The sequence below is a fragment of the Stegostoma tigrinum genome, chromosome 29 (assembly GCF_030684315.1).
Source record: "Stegostoma tigrinum isolate sSteTig4 chromosome 29, sSteTig4.hap1, whole genome shotgun sequence".
Taxonomy (NCBI): domain Eukaryota; kingdom Metazoa; phylum Chordata; class Chondrichthyes; order Orectolobiformes; family Stegostomatidae; genus Stegostoma; species Stegostoma tigrinum.
Window position 1 is genome coordinate 24,139,783 of NC_081382.1, and position 24,434 is coordinate 24,164,216.

At 38.1% G+C, this 24,434-nt stretch overlaps 1 protein-coding gene across 5 annotated transcripts in view; it reads right to left on the minus strand.

Moving 5' to 3' along the window:
- Positions 1–24,434, minus strand: part of LOC125465413 (DENN domain-containing protein 1A-like) — a 522,997-nt gene that overhangs the window by 218,468 nt on the left and 280,095 nt on the right. For all 5 annotated transcript variants that reach the window (XM_059638169.1, XM_048558890.2, XM_048558889.2 and 2 more), the window contains exon 10: positions 15,648–15,748. In XM_059638169.1, coding sequence (XP_059494152.1) covers positions 15,648–15,748 — 101 coding nt within the window. The remainder of the gene's footprint in view (positions 1–15,647; positions 15,749–24,434) is intronic.

Sequence of the window (24,434 nt, forward strand, 5' to 3'; positions counted from 1 at the left end):
GGGAACAGTCTCCTTCTATTTAAATGTTTCAAGCCCCTATCACTTCAGTTTAAACTCTAGTTATCCCTGCTGGCAACTGGTTTAATGACTTTTTGATGTTGCCAGAGTAAATATGGGACTATATATCATATTATCATACCTTAGCAACAAGGGTCCAAATGGGATAAGTAGCATCACAGTCATGAATTCGATACAAGTAGCGCTCAGTAAGGTTTTGCAGTGGAATTATCATTGTCACCTTATCGCTTACCTAGCAGCAAAGACTACTAACAAACTATAAATGGATGATCCTGCCACAAATTGACATATACTTTTTACAAAAAAAAAACCTGCAAAATCAAGGTACATACCTGCAAAACTGAAATCCAATGGCTGACGCCTTGGTGTAATCAATAATAGAGCACCATTAATAGTTGAGGCAGAATGTTCTGATTGGGAAGGGATGCTGATCCCATAAAACTTCTACCTGGAGTCAGGGCCATGTGATCTGGTTGTCATGGGGTAAAAAAACCAAATCAATACCTACTGAAAATCATGCAGTTTTCACACCTTGACAAAGAAAAGGACAGTTGCTTTTTGGATGTAGAGTCAAAAAGGGAGATAACTTTGCTGCTGAGAACAGCAGTTAGACTGTATTTGTTTAACCAGCTAAGGACGACACTGGTAAAAGCTAGTTCCATGTTTGAGGATACACACAGAAGGAGCTTTGGGTGGTTTAATTTGGGAGATTCTATCTGAGCAGACAAACTTGTAAAGGATTCTGGAAGATCCAACCTTGCATGACAGGCAGAAGACAGACTGCTGGAAAGCTGGGAATATACTTCAACTGTACCTTGTGAATGTTATATATCTAGCAGAAGTACAATGCATAGTGAAAGGAGTTGGTGGACATATCTCAATCATGTTAGGTAATATTAAAGCACCTTCTTTTCAGTGCATTAGTTGACTAATTGTAGCATTTGATTTAGATTGATTGATTGTTACAGTAAAAGTTTTAAATTATGAAATCCTGGCCTTTGGCTATTTCCATTTGTCAACTCACAAATTCACCTCTTTTAAACAGTCTACTTAAGGAGGAAATCAGGAGGGCAAAAAGGAGATAGCTTTAGCTGACAAGATTAGGGTGAATTCAAAGAGTTTTTTTAAGTGTATCGAAGAATAAAGAATAACTAGAGAGAGAATAGGACCACTCAAGGACTAAAGTGGACATATATGTGTGGAAACCCAGAAGATGAGCAAGGTCCTTAATGAATACTTCTCTTCTGTGTTTAGCATAGAGAAAGACAAGATGATTTGGGAACTTGGGGAAGCTGGTGGTAATATCTTGGGAATTGCCCATATCACAGTAGAGGTGGTGTTGGAAGTATTAGAATTTACGAAAGTAGATAAAATTCCTGCTCCTGATCAGATATATCCAAGAGCTCTGCAAGAGGCTAGAGAAGAAATTGTGGGTACCCTGGCTAACATATTTGCATCAGGGTTTCAGTAAGGCCTTGGTTCCAGGTGATAAGGCTGTTCTGGAAGACTATATCATATGGAATCCAAGGAGAGCTGGCAGATTGGATACACAACTGGCTTGATTATAGGAAGCAGAGAGTAATAGTGGAAGGATGCTCGTCAGACTGAAGGCCTGTGACTAGTGGTGTGCCTCAGGGGTCGATGCTGGGCCCATTGCCGTTTTTTATCCATATCAAAGATTTGGATGAGAATGCACAAGACATGATTAGTAAGTTTGTGGATGACACTAAAATAAACAATATCATGGGCCGTAAGGAAGGCTATCAGAAACTGCAGCAGGATCTTGATTAGTTGGGCAACTGGGCCAAGAAATGGCAAATAGAGTTTAATACAGATAAGTGTGAGATGTTGCATTTTGCAGAGTCAAATCACAGTAGGAGTTTCATGGTGAATGGTAGGGCCTTAAGGAGTGTAGTGGAAGAGAGGGACCTTGGAGTTCAGGTGCACATTTCTCTGAAAGTGGAGTCACAGGTAGACAAGGGCAGTGAAGGTGGCTTTTGGCACACTGGCCTTCATCAATCAGGGCGTGGAGTATAGAAATTGGGAAGGTTTGTTGCAGTTTTACAGGACGTGGTGGGGTTGCACTCAGAGCATTGTGTTCGGTTTTGGTCACCTTGCTATAGGAAATATGTTATTAAACTGGAAAGAGCGCAGAGAAGATTGACAAGGATTTTGCCAGACTCAAGGGACTAAGTTATGGGCCTTTTTACTTTAGAGCACAGGAGGCTGAGGGACGGTCTCATAGATGTGTATAAGATCATTAAAGGCATGGATAAGGTAAATGCATTCATTCTTTTTCTCAGGGTCATGGAGTTGAGGACTAGAGGGCATCAGTTTAAGGTAAGAGGGGAAAGAATACACAGAGGGTTGTATGTGTATGGACTGAGCTGCCAGCAGGAGTGGTTAAGGCAGGTACGTTATCAACATTTAAAAAGAATTTGAACAAATACATGGATAGGAAAGGTTTAGAAGGATAGGGGCCAAGTGCAGGGAAATGGGTTAGCATGGATGGACATTTTGATCAGCATGGACTAGTTTGGGCCGAAGGGACTATCTCCATGCTGTAGGACTCTATGACTGTATACTGGTCTATATGCGGACCATAACAATTGTTCAACTTGAAACTCAGTCATGGGAGGACACTTCTAGCAGGGTGACAGAAACACACTTTAGAGATGTCTTTAAGCATACCTTTGACTCTAGAAACAGCCTAATTTGTGACTGAATATAACAGAGAAGGTTAATTCAGAAAGGCAGCAAACACAGACATTTTGTCAGGAACGCTGAATCTATTGCACAGTGTCTATGGTACCTCTGTAAGGGTGCAAACCATGCAACTTTGGACCAAGATCCTTGGCGATTGGGAGGAGGCAGCTGAGGATTCTTGCAATGGCCTTACCAATGACAGACGGCTAATAGACTCCCCTACAGCTACTTTAACTGGACTTTCTCTCCCTTCTTGAATATTGTCTTGACCACAGTATTCTTAGATACTGGATATGAAATGTGCAGCATGCCAGGAGTGCGCCTCCCCTATGTTTTAGAATATCAGCAGGCATTGCCTCTGCTTCAGTAGCCTTAAACACTAAAATTAACTACTTCAGACCTGAACCACTGCTCTCATCTTCTCCAAGTGAACAGGTGCCATAATGAGAACATGGCTATACCAGAATCACTGGGAATGGAAGCTGCTGCTTGGGTAGGAAGTTCATATCAGAACTCAGCCAGCAATATAGTTGGAACTTCTGAAGTCCACATTCCTGGTTTCTGTCATATTTCCAAGTGACAGTAACCTTCTCTGCTCAAAACAGATATCACACATTCGCCACATCTCTGATATTTTCCATAATCATTTGTATGGGCCCTACCACAACAACATTGATCCTGCCACACTCTCTATAAGAACTCTATGGCATTTTCCCAAGTACACCATCTTCATGGCATTTATAACCCTGAGATTCCTGTCGATCAACATTTTATTTCTCCAAGGCCATTTCCATTTTCTCTGGTGGCCAATCAGCACATTCTTTGCCTTTCAAAACCAATGATTTTGTCACTCCAACACTCTCACCTTATCATTGTGTTCTCTTAATATTCCTCTCTGGCCTGCACTTGTTAAACTATTGTTCACACTCTTAACATCTTCTAATTCATCTGGCTGTCACTACAGTTGTCTGAAATCTCAGTACATTTACTCAGATTCTTTGCATTTTTCCAAGCTCCTTTATCTTCCTCACAAACAGTTTATTTTCCCCTGAAAATTCTACGGCCTTTTTTTTAAAATACTGAGAAAATTAAGCAATTAGTATTTATCTCAATTTCCTCTTAGTTTTTATGATTCTTTTGGAGAGAGAAATATGGAAAAGAAAATACGATTTCTTGCATCCTTGCATTTTTTGGTGTCAAATGATGGGATCAGAGCACAATTTGTTTCTATCCTTTGTGGGGTGTAAGGTAACAGAGCAGCACAACTGAGATTGGTTCATGACAAGAAAACAGTGCAGGAATAAACAGTCACTTTTGGATTGGGCTGAGTTCCAGTGGAGTACCATAAGAATCAGTACTTTAGCCTCAGTTATTTACATGCCATATTAATAACTTACATATAAATGAATGAATTATGTGGTGGCCATTTAGCCCCCTGAGCCTGCTCATCATTCAATAAGATCATCGCTTACCTGACTATAACCTCAAATCCACATCCCTGCCTACTCTTAACTTCTCAAACCATTACTTAACAAGCATCTATTTACTACTGCCTTAAAAATATTCAATTACACAGTTTCCAACATCTTTTCAGAGAATGATACTCAATATGCAGACTCACAGCTGCCCTGTACTACTGAAGCATAACCTCTCCACTTTAATATTAGATAAATGATAACACATTTTATTAGCTTTCTCAGTTAGTTGTTGTAACTGCATATTAATGTTTTGTGCTTCATGCACATGGACAACCAAATCCTTTTGCATCTCAGAGTTCTGTAATCTACCAATCATATAGATAATATGGTTTTTAAAAAAATCTTCCTGCCAAAATAGACAATTCCACATTTGACCACAATGTGCTCCATTTCCCATGCTTCCAATCACAACTTTTTTTGTAGCCTTATGTTCTCTTACCAAAATTTTACCCCATACCTTTCTGCCATTAATAACTGTAACTATATCTTCAATCCCTTCATCCAATTGTAAACAGTTCAGATCCCAGCACAAATACCTCTAGCTTACCAATTGTTACATCGACACAACTTGAAATGTACCCATTTTAGCCCACTCTCTGCTTCACAGCCAGCCAATCTGCTAGCTGTGCTAACATCCTACATCATGAGCTTTCATTTTATGTAAATAACTTATAACATAGCACCTTATCAAATGCCTTCCAGAGATCTACCTACATTTTAGCCATGACATGTGATACCTCCTCAAAGAACTCCAATAGATTGTCAACCATGGTGTCCCTTTCCCAGAACAGTGGTGACTCTGATTACATTGAACTTATCCAAATGCCTCACTGTGAGCTCTTTAAAAATAGCTTCAAACAATTTACCCTTTGAGGCAGGTTAACTGGCTGTTGATTCCTGATTTCTGTACCCTTCCCCTTTCGAACAAAAGATGTTAGATGCGCTATCTTCCAATTTAATGGGACTGTGCCTGGATCAAAGGAGTATGTGAAAATTAAAACTATAGGCCATTCCCTTTCAAAGATGCTACAACAAAGTCCATCAGGAGCTATGCACTTGTCAGCTTGCAGCTCCAACAGTTTGCTCAGGGCCATTTCTCTGGTGATTGTGATTTTCAAGAGATCTTCCCTTCCTTTCCATTTCTTAATTTATCACTGACTCTGGGATGGCGTTTGTCTTCACTACAATGTAAAATACTTGTTTTAATTCACCTGCCACTTCATTATTTTCCATTCGTAATTCTTCAGTCTCAGTTTCTAAAAGACTATCACTCAATTATTTAACACTTTTCTTCTTTAAATATTTATATAAGCACAAATTATTTTCATATTTCTGGCTAACTTTCTCTTATACTTTAGTTTTTCCTTCTTTATTAATTTTCAGTTATTCTTTGCTGCTTTCTATATTCTGTCCAATTCTCCAATTTGCCACTTGTTTATACATAAAGATACATGTCATTACCTTTAGTTTGATATTATCTTTAGTATTTCTAGTTAATCATGATAACGGGATCCTTTTCTAATTTGTTGGTACATTCCCATGGATCCTGGAAACCTAACTTGCCAATTCACCTTAGCCAACTCAGTCCTCATGCCTTCATAATTATGCTTATTTAAGCAAACAGACAAAGTCTTGAACGTACCCATTTCTTCCTCAACCTGAGCGTAACATTCAATCATAATAGGGTCAACTGTTACCCAGGGGTGGCTCCACAATGGGAACATTAATTAAATCTATCTCACAGTGCAGACCCAACTCAAGTATAGCATTTTCCCTCGCTGGCTCCAGAATAGCTGTTCTTAGAAGCTATCCTGAAAATAATTTGATCTTATCTCAGGGTACCTTACACTTTAGGTCACTGATTGAAGGCAGGAAATGTGGCAGCAAGTTCCCACAAACAAATGTGATAATAACTGAATCATCCACCTTTCTGTTATTGATTAAAAGACAAATATTGAAAAGGATCCAAGGAATAACTCCACTTTTCTTAAAAATATTGCTGTTGGAGCTTTTACTGCAAGAGCAAACACAGCCTTAGTTTAATGTCATATCGCTCTGTCCATTCTGCATGCAGTGTCAACCTTTGCTTTAGTGCTTAAATCCTGAAGTGGGACTTGAACTAACAACTTATGACTGAGAATTCAGAGTACTACTAACTGAGCCATTACTGACACTAATGGTGATATCAAACATTTGACTTATGAATATAAATCAATTAGGGAATAAAAGAAAAACTTCTTTACTCAAGGAGTGAAAGGAATATCACCAAGGAATAACTGAGTGAATACTACAGTTATGGAGAAGTGAGACTGCTAATGATGGACAAATAAATGAAGGATATGTATCTCGACGCAGTTAGATGAAAACTGAGGTGTGAGGAGATTTATGATCATAAATGGACACAACCTTATGCAAGCACAACAGTTTCATGCTTGATCCAGATTCTTTGCACACTGTTCTCCAACAAAAAATGGACTGTACCTACAAAAGTGGAGCTGGTCACATCAAACAGAGAAATAATTCAGGAAACTGCTCTGCAACATAAATGGAATGTTAAAACACAACGTGACAACAGTATTCTTTAAAGGAATCTAAATAGGTCTCTAGCTTTCAATATTCCCAAATTATTCTGTATTACTGCACAACTGCATTGCGACAAAATGGACACCTCAAGTTTATTTCCGATGATTATATTCTACCTACTGAAAGCAATTTGTGTCAGCAGGAAGTTGAAATTTAAGAAGTTGAATCATAGCAAAAACTATAATAAGGAACTTCTTTAGTAGTTTGCAGATGGGTAACAGTTCCAACATTATTAAATACATACTCTGGTGAGGATTTGATCTTCATCCATCATATAGACACTTTTCTCTGCAGCCAAACCTATGAATACATGACTGTTTAAAGAATAAACTACACAAAGATTATCTTTTAAACACTACAGAATAACTCAGGCTTTTTTAATATCATCTTTGAATACAAGCAGTAAGTTCACGTGTGGCAATTGGAAAGAGTTACCCAAATTATATGCTAGCAAAAAGTTAACAGTTATAACTAATCACCATTATGACACTTTTCCTTGTATAAGTTCCAAAGTACTATCGACACTAAATTTTATACTGTATATAAGCAAACTATTTAAATCCAGAACTGTTATTTAGGTGCCAACTCTCTAATCACTGACAAAACAAAGAAAGAACTTCAATTATATTGTAACCCTGGTGAGCTGAGGACATCCCAGCACTAAACAAAGATCAATCTGCATGTTGTGAAAATAAATTATTGCAAAATTAATCCTAAGAAATTGGTTAACTGTTTACCAGGATGAATCCCTATACCCACCTATATAAATCCTAGGTGCTACTCTATCTCCTATGTCATGTTCAAGTCCAAGCTTCAATCCTCTGAGCTCTTTCTAAACCAAGCTCCAATATCCCTAGTTGTTGCAAATCCAATCTGATCTTCAAACATTGGTCTTCCTACTCTTTCCAAATCTAAGTCCCTTGCTCCATCCTAACTGCTTTCTCTAGGTATCTTGATAGTGGTAAAATATCATAACATTCCATTATCTTTAACAGTAGAGACATTTCATGCACTGAAATGGTATTAAAACAACCAATGCTGACCTAAAAATAGTTATAGCAAACACCGACCACAAATTGAGGCAGGTTTAGGAAACTAATGTGGAATGAAACAACTCAACTGAAATTACCAATTTGTCTAAAAGGTACTAAAACATGTCAATGGCATCACATGTCAAAAACATGCATTTCCTGACAGAAAAGCAGTCAACTTGAGGAGACAATGGGACCAACTTATGAACACAAAATAATAGATAACAAAGTGTGGAGCTGGATGAACACAGCAGGCCAAGCAGCATCTCAGGAGCACAAAAGCTGACGTTTCGGGCCTAGACCCATCAAAAGCTCTGAAGGAGGGTCTAGGCCCGAAACGTCAGCTTTTGTGCTCCTGAGATGCTGCTTGGCCTGCTGTGTTCATCCAGCCTCACACTTTGTTATCTTGGATTCTCCAGCATCTGCAGTTTCCATTATCACTAATACAAAATAATACCCTATCTTAGCACCAGCATTTGAGCAGCAAGACAGAGAAAGAAATATCACAGAATCCCTAGTGTGGAGTCTGCACTGACCCTCTAAACAGCAAACAACACAGACCCAACATCCTACCCTATCCCTGTAACCCTGTGTTTCCCACGGTTAATCCGCCTAACCTGCACATCGTTGGACATTATAGGCAATTAAGCATGGCCAATCCACCTAACCTACACCGAAGGGCCTGTTTCCACACTGTAGGGAATCTAATCTAATCTAATCTCCGGATCGTGGGAAGAAACCAGAACAGCTAGAAGAAACCAAAGCGCCCAAAAGAAACCCATGCAGACACCAGAAAACATTCAAACTGCACACAGATGCATGTCCGACGGTGGAATCGAACCTGGCTCTCGGTCACTTAGATGCAGCAGTGCTAACCACGGAGTCACTGTGCTGCCCACTTTTATAAGAAACAAGGTGGATTAGTACTAGCATGGAATGAAACACACTTTCTCTCCCTGTTTGCTCCGTATCATCTCAAATAGAGTGCCTGGTGTAATGTAAAATTTGAGAGTTATGCATATTTTAATATCAACTATTTCAGAGTTTTGATTTTGAACAAGTGGTATGCAGGTTTTGGTCTGTGTGCAGAATTCTGCAGCCATGTATTTTATTTAAAATCCACCATAAGAGAGACTACTTAGACAGTTTTACAGGCAAACATTGGCTTGCTTTCAGTTAGAAGGTCAAGAATTGATTAATTTACTTAGCGGACACCAATAGCTTGAAAAGCCTTTTATTTTAGTTTGCAAACATTCGAGCTGAAGTTAAATCTATAAAACAGTTTCTCCCACAGAAAGGCGATAATATGGGAAAGTTAGGAAGGTGTCATCTCAGGGAATAGTATCTGCATACCAGACGTATTTTGGTACAACACTAAAGGAATTATTCAAATCTGAAAAGGTCTGAGCTCAGTTGTGTGAATAATCAAAAAAATCCCTACAGTATAGATAAAGTCTGCATCAACCCTATGAACAGCATCCCATCCACACTAACCATCCTACCTATGTGTCCCAGACACAATTTTTTTTTGTAACGTTATACTGTACCCAAGTTTGTACTGCATTTGATGTAACATTTTCTAATTTTTCTTCAGGATTCATCAGTGTAGAATTACTTTTTCTTTAATCCTTAATTTTGACTAGTTATATGTGTGGGTAAAATAAATACAAACATTTGTTATGAACTAACAAGGAAGTTTTAGAAACAAAAAAAGGTAGTCAACTTAATTCTTCCCAACTCATCATAACAAAAAGCCTTCACTTGGTTGCGGTTGAGTCCCATTCCAGGACTTCCACTTCCTGTGTGGCTGAAACCTCTGTAGTTAGCTGGGCAGCCCTTACCACATTGTTGAATATCAGCCCATTTGTTTGTCCTTCTCTCAGTCATGCTATGCTGATGTCACTAGTACGGGTCCAAATAAACTGAATGGGAGCAAAGGTTCATATCAGCTGTAGCTTCTTATCCCAGCCGCTCATTCAATCCACAGTTCTTCGTAACTCCATGTATCACTCTTGTTCTATAACTATCAGGCATTAAAGAACCAGACATATATAACGGCAGCACATACAGGAAGAAACATGCATAATGCGAAAGATAAGCAAAAAGTGAGACACACACACACACACACACACACACACACACACACACACACACACACACAGAAAAAGAGAGCAATATATCAAAAGAAAGAAAAAAAAAGCACAGGAAAAGAAAGCATGAGAGACAACAACAGATGATGAAAGTTATTTGAAGCCACAGGCAGTTTTTAATTTTAACTTTGATCAACAGAAGATTCCTTCATGCACAGAATTAAACTAAAACACAAGTAATAGTGTAAGATTGTATGTAATATCATTATTCAAGTCTGTAAATCTTCAAAATTTTTTTTAAAGTACCCTTTCATCAATATTAATAGCAAGCCACTAAAGTACTGGTACATATTTGTTTGTAACAGGAAGCAATGTAGACTTTTCATGTTCCTTTAGGGCAACTTACTTGACAAAAGGTTTGAACTAATATAGAGTCAAAAATTATGCCAGTAGCAATTTGGTTTGACCTGCTGAGAAGAAATAATTCAAAGTAATAATTTCTTAGAGCCTCAGGATGAACACAAGTTGCTCTATTAAAGAATGGAACTGGCAATGGCAGGTTCAAATTCAATATTTTTTTTAAAAGACACCTGTGAAATAATTTAGCAAGTAAGAATTCAGTATAACAGAATTACTGTAACCACAATACAAAGCAATTTCAATCTTCAAACAGTGAGTGTGAAGATAGATGGTGAATTCCATTTGAGCATTTCTAAATAAAATATTTAAAACATTTTTGAAAATCTTGAAAAGAAACCTGGACTAAGAAACTAATTAGGATAAGTTACATGACTATTATTCTTGAACAATAGGTTGACATTGAAGGGAAAAATATTGATTGATCTCTTTCAAAAGAGTTATAATTTTCTAGCAACAGCACCAAAAGACCACACAATATTAATTTTTTTACTCTACCATGCACTGAACACACATGCCACAATGACAATACCAAATGAAACTTGCAGATGACCAACTGAACTTTTGCTGCTGACAAGGAAAGGGAATTTACTTGTGTGATTAGTGGAAGCTTTCCTGATTTCAAAAGAATAATTCCTAACATCTCTGATACATTTTGCTTTGAAAACTGTGCTTAAAACTCAAAATGCAGGATGTCAAATGTCAACCATGCCGACATACGAGATGTTTTTAACATACGAATAAAATCAGCTCAGTGATGATCAACTGGATTCAGTCAGAGAAATATATTTCAATCAGTGGAGGAAAGAATGAATAATTTCTGATTCTCTCACCCCTAATTTGTGCGAGATTCATAATAGAAAGACAGAGGAGGATAAAAAGGATCTTGGTTAATTGATCTCTGGAATTCCTAACAGCAAAAACAAAAGATTTTCTAAATGGAGTGAGGAACATTTCAGAAAATCTTCGAACTAATAGAGTAGCCTGGACAAGTAATTCCCTGACTGCATACTGAATTTGAAAGACCATAGGACGGAGGAGTGTATGATAAAATATAATGGTAGCTTTTCAAGGTGTTGAGGAAACCAACATTAAGCAATTCAATTAGGAAGATAGGAAAATTGCCTGACTTGTGTTACAAACAATGTATTGCTAAGTTTACTTTGTATTTTGTGTGTTGAGAAAGGGGGATGTATAGTTTTAGGTTCAGTTTCTTAAAAGAATATTTTGTGGGAATCTGGCAACAAGGGATCCAAAAGCCTGTTTACTTACATGCACCTTAAAAAGGTTTTGCAATCTTGAAGTAAACAGCTGGGGTGAATAGTTCAGTGCTTTAAAAGGTAAAGAGAAAAAATTATTTTTGTTGTTGTCTAGTGACAGGGATCCAGCCATACACAAAGAGACTGAACAACCAAAAAGTCAGTTAGAATATGCATCAGTGTGCTAAACAGTGAAGGCTAAAACGTTAAAACTCACATGTAACAAAATCTGGCAAAAACCTCCAGAAACTGAGTCCAGGATACTTATGAGTTTTCTCTGAAGCTAAAAGTAAGAGTGGTTTATTTTGGGCACCTCAGGAAGATATATCCACTGAAGACAAATAGCATCTAGTAAATACAAAAAAATTCAATAAAAGGAAACCGGTTAAAGCCATACCAACTTGCGCAAGAAGCTGTATGCGGAGAAAGCACTGTCTCTGCTTAAATTTAGGTGTTTGTAAGGACCTTGTTGGTAAAAAAAAAAGTAGTGAGAGTTTGAATCTTTTTCTGGTGTTTATTATAATATTTTTTCCATCTTTCTATCAGGCATTAAAGATTTTCTTATTTAATAAGCTTTTTATTTTTGTTACTGAACATTAGGTGTTCAGTAACAGATTAACAACAAAAAACAAAAGTTAAGGTCTAAAAATGCCAATTTCACTTGAGGGTCTGATTTGTCCAGTAATAACATCAGCCAGTATCATAATACTTGGCACAAAAACTCTTTAACAAATTCAAAAAAGATCAGTGGAAGTGTTTTCTCTTTATGACAATAGAAAGAACCAAATCAGCTATTACTACAAAAGCCTCAAGTAATTGCAGCACTAACCTGTCTAAATGACTGTATGTAATTCTGGCATAGGTTGCTCTGAAAGGTTACGCTAATCACTTTTCATAGCCCTCAAAAAATGATTCCTTTAAAACCTCTTTGAACTGTTGTTCTTAAATAGTTTGTGGTAATAGCTATCCATTCTGTTTTATCCAGCGGAAATAAATGAATGAAAACTCCAGCCCTTTATCTATCAATATGAACGTAGATTAAATAAGACTGATGGGCATATATTTATCTACACAGTGTATGAAATGTCTGAAGCCGTACTAACGAATGAACCGAAACAGCTATGGAAACAGCTGTTGGCAAGTCTTTTGACTTTGACAGGTTTGCTTGTTAAGTTACATAGTCTTCTGGTTCACCTTTAACTATTTGGAATCAAAACTCTCAACCAACCAAGCTGCGCTCAGCCTTAATAATGAAGAGAATCTACAAGCTGAAGCAAAAAAAGAACTTCAGCTGGTAGCACTGCTAAGAAATATGCATAAAATAGAACTATTTTTAAGTTCAGTTATCTTTTACAGGATCTTTCTTTGTGAACTTAAAATAATAATCCAATCACTATTTAATATTTAAAGTGCTACGTATCTGTCAAAATTTGGAATAGGAACATGGGTTTTGCATTATGCTTCTTTGCTATATGGCTGTTCCATTGAATTAACATAACATTTATTCTTTAATGTAAGTGTGCAAATTATTAATAGAAGCAGAGTACTGACTCCTTGAATTTTCTAAGACTATGAACGTATACCCTGCTTGTACTGAGATGAGAACATGTGAACTGATTTCCTGCATTTGCGCACCTCCCACACTCACATTCTGTTTGATTGTCAGCATCTAATGACAGGAATTCATGCAAGTTTGAAAACCTAGAATGCGAATATTATGCAAAACGACAGATGGTAAGGGGATTGACTACAAAGGTGGAATGATGTTCCTTGTTGGTTTTGGGCTTGTATATGTTTAACTAGCACAGCTACACATGGACATTCTGGCCCCAAATCAACTTGGGACTGCACATACTACAGGAGGTCATTCATAATTTTACATAAAATCCTAATATTTCATATGGCTTACATCTGATGTGTAAAAAAGGCCTAGACACCCTCCTGTGCTGTGCAGCCTTGGAAGGGCTTCTTTGTACTGGCTGATGAATAAACAGAAGTTATCTCACAGGTGATGGTGAGGCAGGCTATTTCCTTAAGAATAGTGTAATAGACATCTCTTCACTCCTCCCTACAAGTGACACCACAAGTGATTGCTCTGTCAGTCTGGTTTATTTTGTTTTGTCTCTCCGAAAAACAAATCTGCTTTTCTGCTCACAACTTCTGCATTCAATTAAACAAAACTAAAATATTTTTGAGCTGGAAATCTGAAATAAAGCAGAACACACAGGAAATATTCAGCAGATCAGACAGCATCTGTGAAGACAGAAAAAAATTGAAGTTTCAGCTCAATAATCTTTCACCAAAACTGGTGGGAAAAGTAATAGATTTTAATCGAGTGCAAAGTTGTGGAGTTTGGATAAAATCAGATAGAGGCTGGAAGACAGAAGAAATTTGATAATAAAAGGAATGGCGATTCAAGACCAAAAGAAGTGATCAGTAGAACAAACTGAAAACCTGTTTAGCAAAGGTGTGGATAGCAGACTGAAAGCAAAAACTGAAATGCAGAATAGTGAAGCAAAAGATGAACAAAACAACAGAACTTGCTCTAACCAGAGAACTTTAAAAAAGTTTTGCTTTTATTTTAAATATTTACTAGCACAATAATAGATTTGAGAGAGGTAAGGTGGGGAGAGGCTCAACTATAGTACAAAAGCTACATGGGCTGGTTGTGCCAAACAGCCTGTTTCCGTGCTGGATCATATATCATCCTAAGTAGCTCTATTTAGTTAGACATATTAAATGTATTCTTGTTAAATAAGAAATTGCAGCTCTTATGTTATGTCATCTGTATATTCTACTTTAGTAGCAGTTTGAAGGAGTGATGTTGTGGTTTGTTACTTACATTTCTTTGTGTTATTAAACAGGCCAACAGCATTGTATGAAAAGTTAGTGAGATACAGGCTAATAGGTCAGATTTACAGCACAAGAGCAGTTTGTTTTTGTCCCCGGCATTATGAGATAATTTTGATAACCTATTTGCTAGGGGAACACAAGAAGTGGGATTGGCGGGGGAGGTGATGGTTGCAGAGAGATGGGTGGAGGGGGAGAAGCCATGATTGGCATAAGCATGATTGAAGACTTGCTTGCAGGACAATGGGAGTGCTCCCATTTCTCCTTGCCCAGAAGAAATTTGGAAAAAGCCACTTACATTTTTGAGGCAAAGATAATAAAATGTGAGGCTGGATGAACACAGCAGGCCAAGCAGCATCTCAGGAGCACAAAAGCTGACGTTTCGGGCCTAGACCCTTCATCAGAGAGGGGGATGGGGGGAGGGTTCTGGAATAAATAGGGAGAGAGGGGGAGGCGGACCGAAGATGGAGAGGAAAGAAGATAGGTGGAGAGGAGAGTATAGGTGGGGAGGTAGGGGCGGGATAGGTCAGTCCAGGGAAGACGGACAGGTCAAGGAGGTGGGATGAGGTTAGTAGGTGGGAGATGGAGGTGCGGCTTGGGGTGGGAGGAAGGGATGGGTGAGAAGAAGAACAGGTTAGGGAGGCAGAGACAGGTTGGACTGGTTTTGGGGTGCAGTGGGGGGAGGGGAAGAACTGGGCTCGTTGTGTGGTGCAGTTGGGGGAAGGGATGAACTGGGCTGGTTTTGGGATGCGGTGGGGGAAGGCAGCAGTCTCACGCTCCTTTTACCAGGGATACCTGCACAACAACTTATATAGGAAAATCAAACTCCCAAATGCACGGCGAAAATTCAACTTAAATATTCTGATAAATTACTCCATTTCTCAAGGTCTAAAGTAAATCTGAAACTGAAATAGGCACATACACAGATCGGCTTGTGAACTGTTCATTATCTTAAAATTGTGGAAGAAGCTTACCCTCTTCCCCACCCCACCCCCCAACTTGAATTCTACAGTTGTCATTGGGGTAAGGTGGGTAATACCAGTAATATTGTATGGTTGCATACTGATAGTCACAAAGGTAAATTGCCAAGGGGATAGCAAAATACAAATCTTTGGCATGCAACAGAATTCTTGTTTCTCTTGCCCAATCATGCAGACGTTATTTATGTGAGCAGTATTTCTGTCATCTAAAACTAAATTTTGTTCAACATCTTACCAGCAGTAGTCCAATAGGTGAGGAGGAAGGACAGGAATGTAAACATGCTGCCAAAACATCGGATATAGCATAGCTGCTGACCCATGGATGCAGGCTGTTAACTAGGAGGGAAAAGAAAAATTGCTTATCAAATCAAACACAAACTAAAATTTCAAACAAGCTGTCCCAAGTTCAATCGAAGTGAAATCTTTCGATTAACTATACCATCCAATTGTTGACTCTGAGGAATAACCAAGTAATGTATGTTAATAAAAAAGTAAATGATCAGCATAAATATAAACACAAACAGTACCTCTGAAATAAATGTTAAAATCATTCATTCATTCTGGTCTGGGTACTAATAGCTCAAGCGAATAATCCAACGTGTTATGCCGAAGAGGAGCCCTCACACTGATTACAATACTGTACTTTGCTTTATTCCTTTCAGATAGTTAAGCCTCTTCCTCAATATCAACACAGAACCTTCTTAATTGTTACCGTACCCTAAAGAACAGGCATGTTGCACAGAAGATAGGATAATGATCCAGCACCTCTGCATTATAACCAAGGGAATTCTATACAAACCAACAAGTAGACAAGTTCTAATGTGAAATAAATAAATTACACATTACAAAGTGCTGGAGAGATTTTCTGTACAGGTAAAACCAAACCCTTGTAAATAGACTCAGAGGTAGCAAGAACTGCAGATGCTGGGGTCAGAATTGATACAGTGTGGAGCTGGAGGAACACAGCAGGCCAGGTTGCACCAGAGGACTAGGAGAGTCGATGGTTTAGGTCTAGACCCTCCTACTCCTCTGATGCTGCCTGATTTGTTGTGCTCTTCCCGCTCCATACTGTAGTGAAGTCTGGTCAGAAATAATTTTCCTTTCTGACCCAAAAATGCTGATCTGCAATTCACTGTGATATGCAGTCGCATTCACACCTAAAAGCCACATGGCTGATACAAATTATTTAATGTTTCAAATCAAAAAGAGGGCAAAGGCCTTTTGAAGCACTTCTGCCTGACTGTAAAAATGCATCACCATGCTTCACTTCTCCAAACAATGCAATGAGCTGAAGTACCTTTCCACCCTTTCTCTCTACATAAAGGTGTTATTTGTGCTAAATCCAATATATTGGCAATGGCATTAATTATGGGGTAGAGATAGCAGAAGACAATGACTTTTCTATAGTTCTCATGTGTTTTTCAAGGATATGTGAAACATAATTCCACACAGGCAGGTTAGCAAACAATTTCTTATGCCAAGTGCTGCCAACTTATTATCAGCCGATCACATGGTTGACGAAATATTTAGGACCCAGAAGCTATGCTCAGGTCACACAATCTCAACTCACCATGCATCAGTGAAAGTAGCTCCAACCTTTCAAAAAGATAAGTAAAATCAAAAACACCTTCAATTTCTGCAAATAGTGTCACATATAAAAAATGCATCCCATAACTCAGGTATTTATGGGGTCTCCTACCATTCAATTCTGTTTAAATTGAAGACCTCCAATTAAGCATCAAAAGCAATTCTCTATCAGCTGGCACAAAATCAGTGGTTTAGTGTATTATAGAAAACAGATGCTGAAAACATTACAGTTTCATTTCAATAACTATAAAGAAGACAATGTTAAAATCTCCATAGACAGGTGGTAACTACATTCGAACTTCCAGTAAGCAGGTGAAAGAATGACATGACAAAATTTCACATTTTAAGACATGTACTGTAACAAAAGACTACAAAGCACACCTGGCTAAAGAATATCTATGCAGGCAATGAAACACATCAAAGCAGAGAACAACATATTACACCCTTCCTTAACTTTAGCACGAGAAGAAAAAACAAGTTTATATTGTACTGTCCTTTAAAGGCACATTCAGTTTTCTCAAAATCAAGGCTAGAAAGTGGCATTGTGGTAACATTACTAGACTAGTAATCCAGAAACCAAGGCTACCATCCTGGTAATGTCACAGAAGCCCAGCACAGCAGAAGGCGTAATTTATTTTAATCTGGAATTATAACAGTGACCATCATCACTTGATGTTAAAGCTCATTACACTAGATTATGTTGGCGTTCCATTAGGGATGGAAAGTTGATTCCTCACAGAGCCTGGTACAAGTGACTGCAGAATAGCAGCAATATGGTTGGATCTTAACTGCCCAATGCAAAAACATCTTCAGGAGAGGAGAGAGGGCTCCAACAGCAGGGGATGCCGACCAGATGAAGGGATGTGGATCAAGTCCAGAGCAGGGAAATGGGGACAAGGAGGCATATTTGGCTCAGGGAAAGAGGATGGAACAGAGTAGGGTGGGGTGGGGGTTACAGATCTCAGGGAGGTGTTAGTAAGGGTTAGTCAGGTAGGGTGTATTGTGGTCTAGAGGAGATGTAGTTGAGGGGGTACATGAGGTAAGTATGAGGTTAGTTGAATAGTTACTCAGGAATTAGACTGTGTTTTAATCTCATTGGAAACTTTTAAATTCTATGATTTAAATGGATACTTTCAGCGGGTTCCAAGGGCCAAGCAGCTGAAATTTCAATTTCCCAGGCAATGTCTTCAGAGTCTGCTACAATGGGGATTCTACAGAGTCCTCATGTGCAACTTCTATATGGCATCAGAAAACCGGGGCCATTATTTTCAACACTCGTCAAGAGGGTTAATGTTTGAATATTAACTTTACAAGTCCAAAAAATCCAAGTGAGAAAGGATTCGCTATTCCAACAGCCATGGTCGTGGGAAACGTACGCTGCAAACAATGCACAGATGAAAAATAGGTCTTCTCCCAACATACAGCAATTAAATGCTATAAGTAAAATCACAGCAGCAATTTAAAAGATAAAAGGTTAGTTCTTGTTCATGTCAAATATTTTTTTCCCAATGGTATATTTCAAAAAGAGTTGAAGAGTCCTTTCAAGTTTCACAGTCTTTAAATCAATAGTCCTTTCATATCCAATTTTTGTTGCAATAACAACATCAGAAACCAATTTTACTGTTTCACTTGAGAAATATGATAGAGCTGACCATGTAACAATGCTTTTGGAACTAACAGCAAAATTTGCTCACAGATATCTCCAGAGAGAAGACAGATAGAAACTTGTGTGATGGACCATGAAACTAAAGAGATACAGAATCTCAGGATATCTATAAAAATTGACAGTATTTCCTGAAAGATTGAAAACTGAAGGTGCTGACATTTCAATCATTATCATTTATGGTGCTTGACTTGAAAACATTCCATCTTTATGCACACTGTTACTCGTGATCTTAAGGACACAAGCTGAATGTACATATAAAACCGGGTGCTTCAGGTCATGTTTTTAAAAAAATAAACAAAATCATACATGCCTGAAGTACTAGAAATGTTTTTGTTACCTATATCCACTAGAGTGAATTACAGAAGAACTGATCAAAATTTAGTATGAAGAGAATTACAGGTGCAATACTGAAAAATGTTAATAAATTTAAAGAAAGAAAAAGCTTCAAACATTACTTTTCACAATTCAGTCAACTTCTGTTGAAAAGGATATTTTATTAATAATTTAGATAGGATTCTTTATTAAACAATGACAACTATCATATCATTAAACAGTTCATTACAGCCTTACAAACATTATTAATCGGACTCTTCATTCAAATGGTGTCAATCCTTTATATGTATTTTTACACTGTTGTGATAAATAACCAGGGCGCTCTCAGATTTGTAATGTTGCACACTCAGTTGTTCCATACTAACAGCTTGTTACAGAAACTCATCTTGACATGTTGTCAAGCATTATCCAGTCAGAAATCGAAGAGGACAGGATCCAGGAAAGGAAATGAATATCTTGTAGAATTAACATATACAAGTTTGGCATCTAAATTGTAGCTATATTTAACAAGGGTAGCAGGACATTTTCTAAACTAGCACTACAGCTTTCTAAACTCTGTACTATCTGAATCTCTGGTAGGTTCCACCTTACAATCTAATATCCTGGAAGGCTCTTTGTCACTTGAAATTACTTTAATTGAACCACAGTAATGGAATAGCATCTGTCAACTCCACGTGAACGTAACCCACCATCTAACCTCCACTTCCCAACTAACATTACTGACAATTGTATTTATAACAAAGAAATTCTGGTCTTGTTCTTATAAGCCACCCACAATATTCGAGCTTAAGAGCTAAAAGTAACATTTAAAACTAAACATGAAAATAATCGTTCTTCAATCTGACAATCTGAAGTACCAGCAGACAATGTTAATACCCATTAAAGCATAGGTGTTTGAACATACTGTGTCTGGAACATATGAACAAGAACCAATTTGTATAAATGTGCATACCTATTTCTGATTTAACTGTTTTAAATAATAAGCCGAAGAAGAAATGAAAATGTCCGCAAGCTTTTAATAAAAGTGCCCGATATGAGATATTAAATTTCAAATTAACTATCTCAAACTGTGTCAATGTATTAGAACTGTGTGTTAAAGGCTTGCTTCAAGAAAAACAGTAGTTTTTTTAAAAAAATTTTAAGAAATGTGATGATTTCAGTTTCGGGTTTTATTAACATTTTTGCGAGCTGAGTTCTGATTGGCTGCTGGTTGATCCATCTCAGGTTGCAAATTTTGTGACAATCAAGAGTATGTTGACCTTATGCCATCATATGATTTTTAAGCTATTTAAAATAGTATTTATAAATTATATACTCACTTGTTCTTAATCTGTCAGTGCCTTAGCCTTTACTGCATTAAAGCTTCTAAGAAATTCTATTTCTAAGTTTGGTATTTTTGGAATTAAATCATATTTAACTGAAATCAAAATATCAGAAAAGTAAAAGGTAACAAATATCCCATTATGCAAAGTGAATTATATCCATAGATGTTGGTTCAGTTAATCTACTTTATCTCTTGACAACAACACATTTTAATATTAATACAATGGGGTCAACCAGCAGATACATTTATAACAAATTTATTATTTATAAATATTCAAACACAAACACAGTGACACGCAAAAGAGGCATCGGATCCTTTAAAATGCAAGGAAAATGACCTGCTTTAATGTAGCCTAAGCTGCATCTAAATAATACATGAAACTTTTCCCATCATACACCTCTGTGGCATGCCTGCCTGGCAAATGAAGTGCAACTTAATTTGGTAAAAACTGCTCATGAAAATGCTAAAATAATTATTTTTGGAATACTTCAAGGATGCAACTCATTACACATTTATAATCATATTGATAATACTTCACTCTTGCAATGTGTGAAATAATTTCAACCATTCAATATTTTCTCACTATGAACTTTGTTACAGATTAGTAACTTCCCTATTCATGTAATTGTATGAAACATAAAGGCAGAAAGATCTACGTAACGGAATGTCAGTAAAGGTCACCTTTATTCAGCTACAATGTGACAGAGTGACCCATCAAAACCTGACAGGAAACAAACAAAAATCACATGGTGTACATTTTGCCCAGAGAATCCAGTCATTATGAATATTCATCAAGGGGTAATTATTAATCTCCTTCAATTTCATCAAAGACATTTTGCCTCCAAGGGGTCACCACACTGAATCCAATGAAGGGAGTTAGTTGTATTAGCAAACTACATGCTCAATATCAACACAGAAACACAACTTAAGTACACAGATCTTACGTGGAAACACTTTGCAATTTGAGCAGCTCTAAATCTCTTCATCAAAATTAAATTTCAATACAGATGAATTTTTTAAAAATGCCTAAATAACCACGCAATCATGTGAACTAATTAAAGTATTATTTCTACATGGAGTTGTTTAAAATTCCTTCAAGCATTTCTAAGCTCCTAAGAATAACTGAAAATTGCCATCACATTCTACTCGTTTGCACTGTAAACCAACATCTACATTGTTACGCACTGAGAGATGAAAATTGCACTGTTAGACCCAATAAAATATGTTGCTCTGTCTATATCTGAAATGCTGCCACTTAAAATATTCTTTCCTGTTTTTGAATGCCTCCATGGAATCCCCTATCCCCCAGCCCTATAACTCAAACAGACACCAGCACTTCGCTTTGATCTTCTGCACAGGACAATAATAACAATTTAACCATGCCTTCAGATGTGAAGAACCCAAATCTGGCTGAACATGTTTGCCTCTACATCTTTAAGACATCTTAAGAAATATTGCAAAGATCTGTAGCTTGGGTTGTGGGTGAGGTTGTTGACCTGTTCACCGAGTGAACTGGTTGTGATGTTTCATCACCATGCTAGGTATCATCATCAGCGTGGCCTCCGATGAAGTGATGTTGTTCTATTCCTCTTGGTATTTATATGATCCGGTCTGTTGAGGTGTTTTGTGTCATTTCCAGTTCTTTTTTGCAAGTGTTTGTACATGGGGTCTAATTCCACATATTTATTGACTGCATTATGGGTGGAGATCAAGGTTTCCAGGAATTCCTGTGCATACCTGTGGTTGGCTTGAGCTAAGATGGCAACGTTATCTCAGTTAAATTAATATCCTTCATGGTCCGAGTGTACTGAAATGAGGGAAAGTTCAAAGTGTCATTTTGCTGCTAGCTGGTGTTTGTGCATCTTGATGGCCAGTTTCCTTTTTGTCTGGCCTATGTAAGGTTTTTGGCAGTCCTTGAACAGTATTTTGTACACTATGCTGGCCCTGCATGTCGTCGGAATGGGGTCTTTGGTCCTGGTGAGTGTTTGTCATAATGTTGCTATGGGTTTGTCTGCTATCCTGATTCCTAGTGGTCACAGGAGTCTCAGTGTCAGTTCCGATAAATTCTTGACATACAGTTGGTTGTGAGTGTATTAGGTCATATTGTGTCCTCTTGGTGTGGTCTATCTAGTAAGCATTTGCAGATGAAGTTGGTGGGGTATCCACTGACAGCAAAGAATAGGTCACCTGGTATAGCTGAACTTTGTAAGAAGAGGAAGAGCACCTATGTTGCAGTGGGTCACAGCCCATTTCAATAACGTCCTTACACAGCTTTGTTTGTGGATGTTGGGGTGATTGCTGAGGAAATTGAGGATTTGGTCAGTGTGGTTTGCCTTCCTATATACTGTGGTTTGGAATTCCCCGTTCATCATTTGTTCTTATCCGACATCTAGGAATAGAACTTGATTGTTGCTCTCCTTTTCTCTTGTGAATTTGATCCTGGTGAATACATTGTTGATTAGGTGGTGTGTCTCTTCTAACTTAGAGTGTGTAATGATGACAAATGTGTCATCCAAGTATCGTATCCACAGTTTTGGCTGCATGCAGGGGAGGGTCATGCATTCCAATCTCTGCATGACTGCTTCTGCAATAAGTCCTAAGATGAGTGTGCCATTAATCTGTTTGCATACTTGACCATTAAAGACAAAGGTAAAGTGTGTGGTGAGGCATAGGTCCAGTAGTCTGAGTTTGTTGTCCTTGCTGATGGAACTGATAGTCAGAGTTCCTGTTTCCTTTAGTAATGTGGCCGGTGTTTCCTTAGCTAGTTGGATGTCAATGGACATGAATAGTGCTGTAATGTCGAAGGATACTATAATCGTGTTGTTGTTGATTTGGATGTTCTTGAAGTTATTAAGGAATTCCTGGGGTGAGCCGTTGACCAGATGTTTCAGTTTTCATTGTAGGTCCTTGGGTAGCTTGTATTGTAGGTGTGCCCATTCGGGAGACAATGGGTTTGAGGGGGCATCTAGTTTGTGTATTTTGGGAAGTCTAAAGAAGCAGGGGGTGCTTGATCCTTCTGGTTTCATTTTTGTTAAGGTCTGTCTTGATTATTTGTCCTGCATTCTTTAGTCTCCTCAGTGTTTGAGGACCCTATTTGCTAGCCGCATCATTGGGTCTTTCATCACCTGTTAATTTCTGTATCTGCAAGCAGTGCCTCTGCTTTTTCAATGTAGTCTGGTTTGTTCATAATGACGATCATGTGCCCTTTGTCTGCTGGTAGGATTATGATGTCCCTGGCTTTTTTTGAGTTCTTCGCGTGTTTTTCTCTCTGGTGTGTTTAGGGTGTCCCAGTCATTCCTCCGGTTCAATACAAGAATTATACTTTGTCAGATAGCAACTTGAATTTCATCCATGAGTCTGTTGCTTTTTAGAGTAGCTTCCAAAATGGCCGTGAAGTCTGTTCTGTCTGCATCTCTGTGGTTATAGTTTAGTCGGTGTATTAGGACAGCTTTCTCAGTTTTTGTAAGCGGACTGTTGGAGAGGTTTCTTACTCACGAGTCTAGTTTGTTGTTGTCCTTGTCTGTGATCAGCTTCTCCTGTATTTGGACTATCTTCTTAGTTCTGATCCTCTGTTGATTGGTGGAGATGTCCTATTCTAGGGCTGTAGGTCATTGCTGGTCGGTAGCATTTTGGTATAATGGTGATTTTTGGCGTGACATTTCTTGCTTGTACCTGTGGAGCCAGTTATGGGCATCATTAATCATTACCTGAAGCATTCTGTGGCCATTTTGTTTGGCTGTTTTGTACATTTGTGGGTTATCAAGTGGAGGTTTCTACTTCATGCTGCAGGGCAGTACCTGGTGGGATGAGGTAAGGAGTAAACGATTGGTCAGGATAGAGCCCAAAGAGAGAGAACAGTTAGACAGACAAAGGAGTCGATAATGGTCGTGCTAGGAGGGTGAATAGCTATTAAAGGGGACTGTTGGTGACTAACAGTAGATAGCGTGTAATGGCAAACTATGTGATAACAAGGCCGGGTGTGAGGGGTTGGGGAATAGGACATGGGAGAGTAAAGGCCCTAAAATTATTGAACTTCATATGGTGTCTAGAGGGCTGCAGGGTCCCCAAGTGGAAAATGAGGTATTGTTCTTCCAATGTGTGTTAGCTTTGCT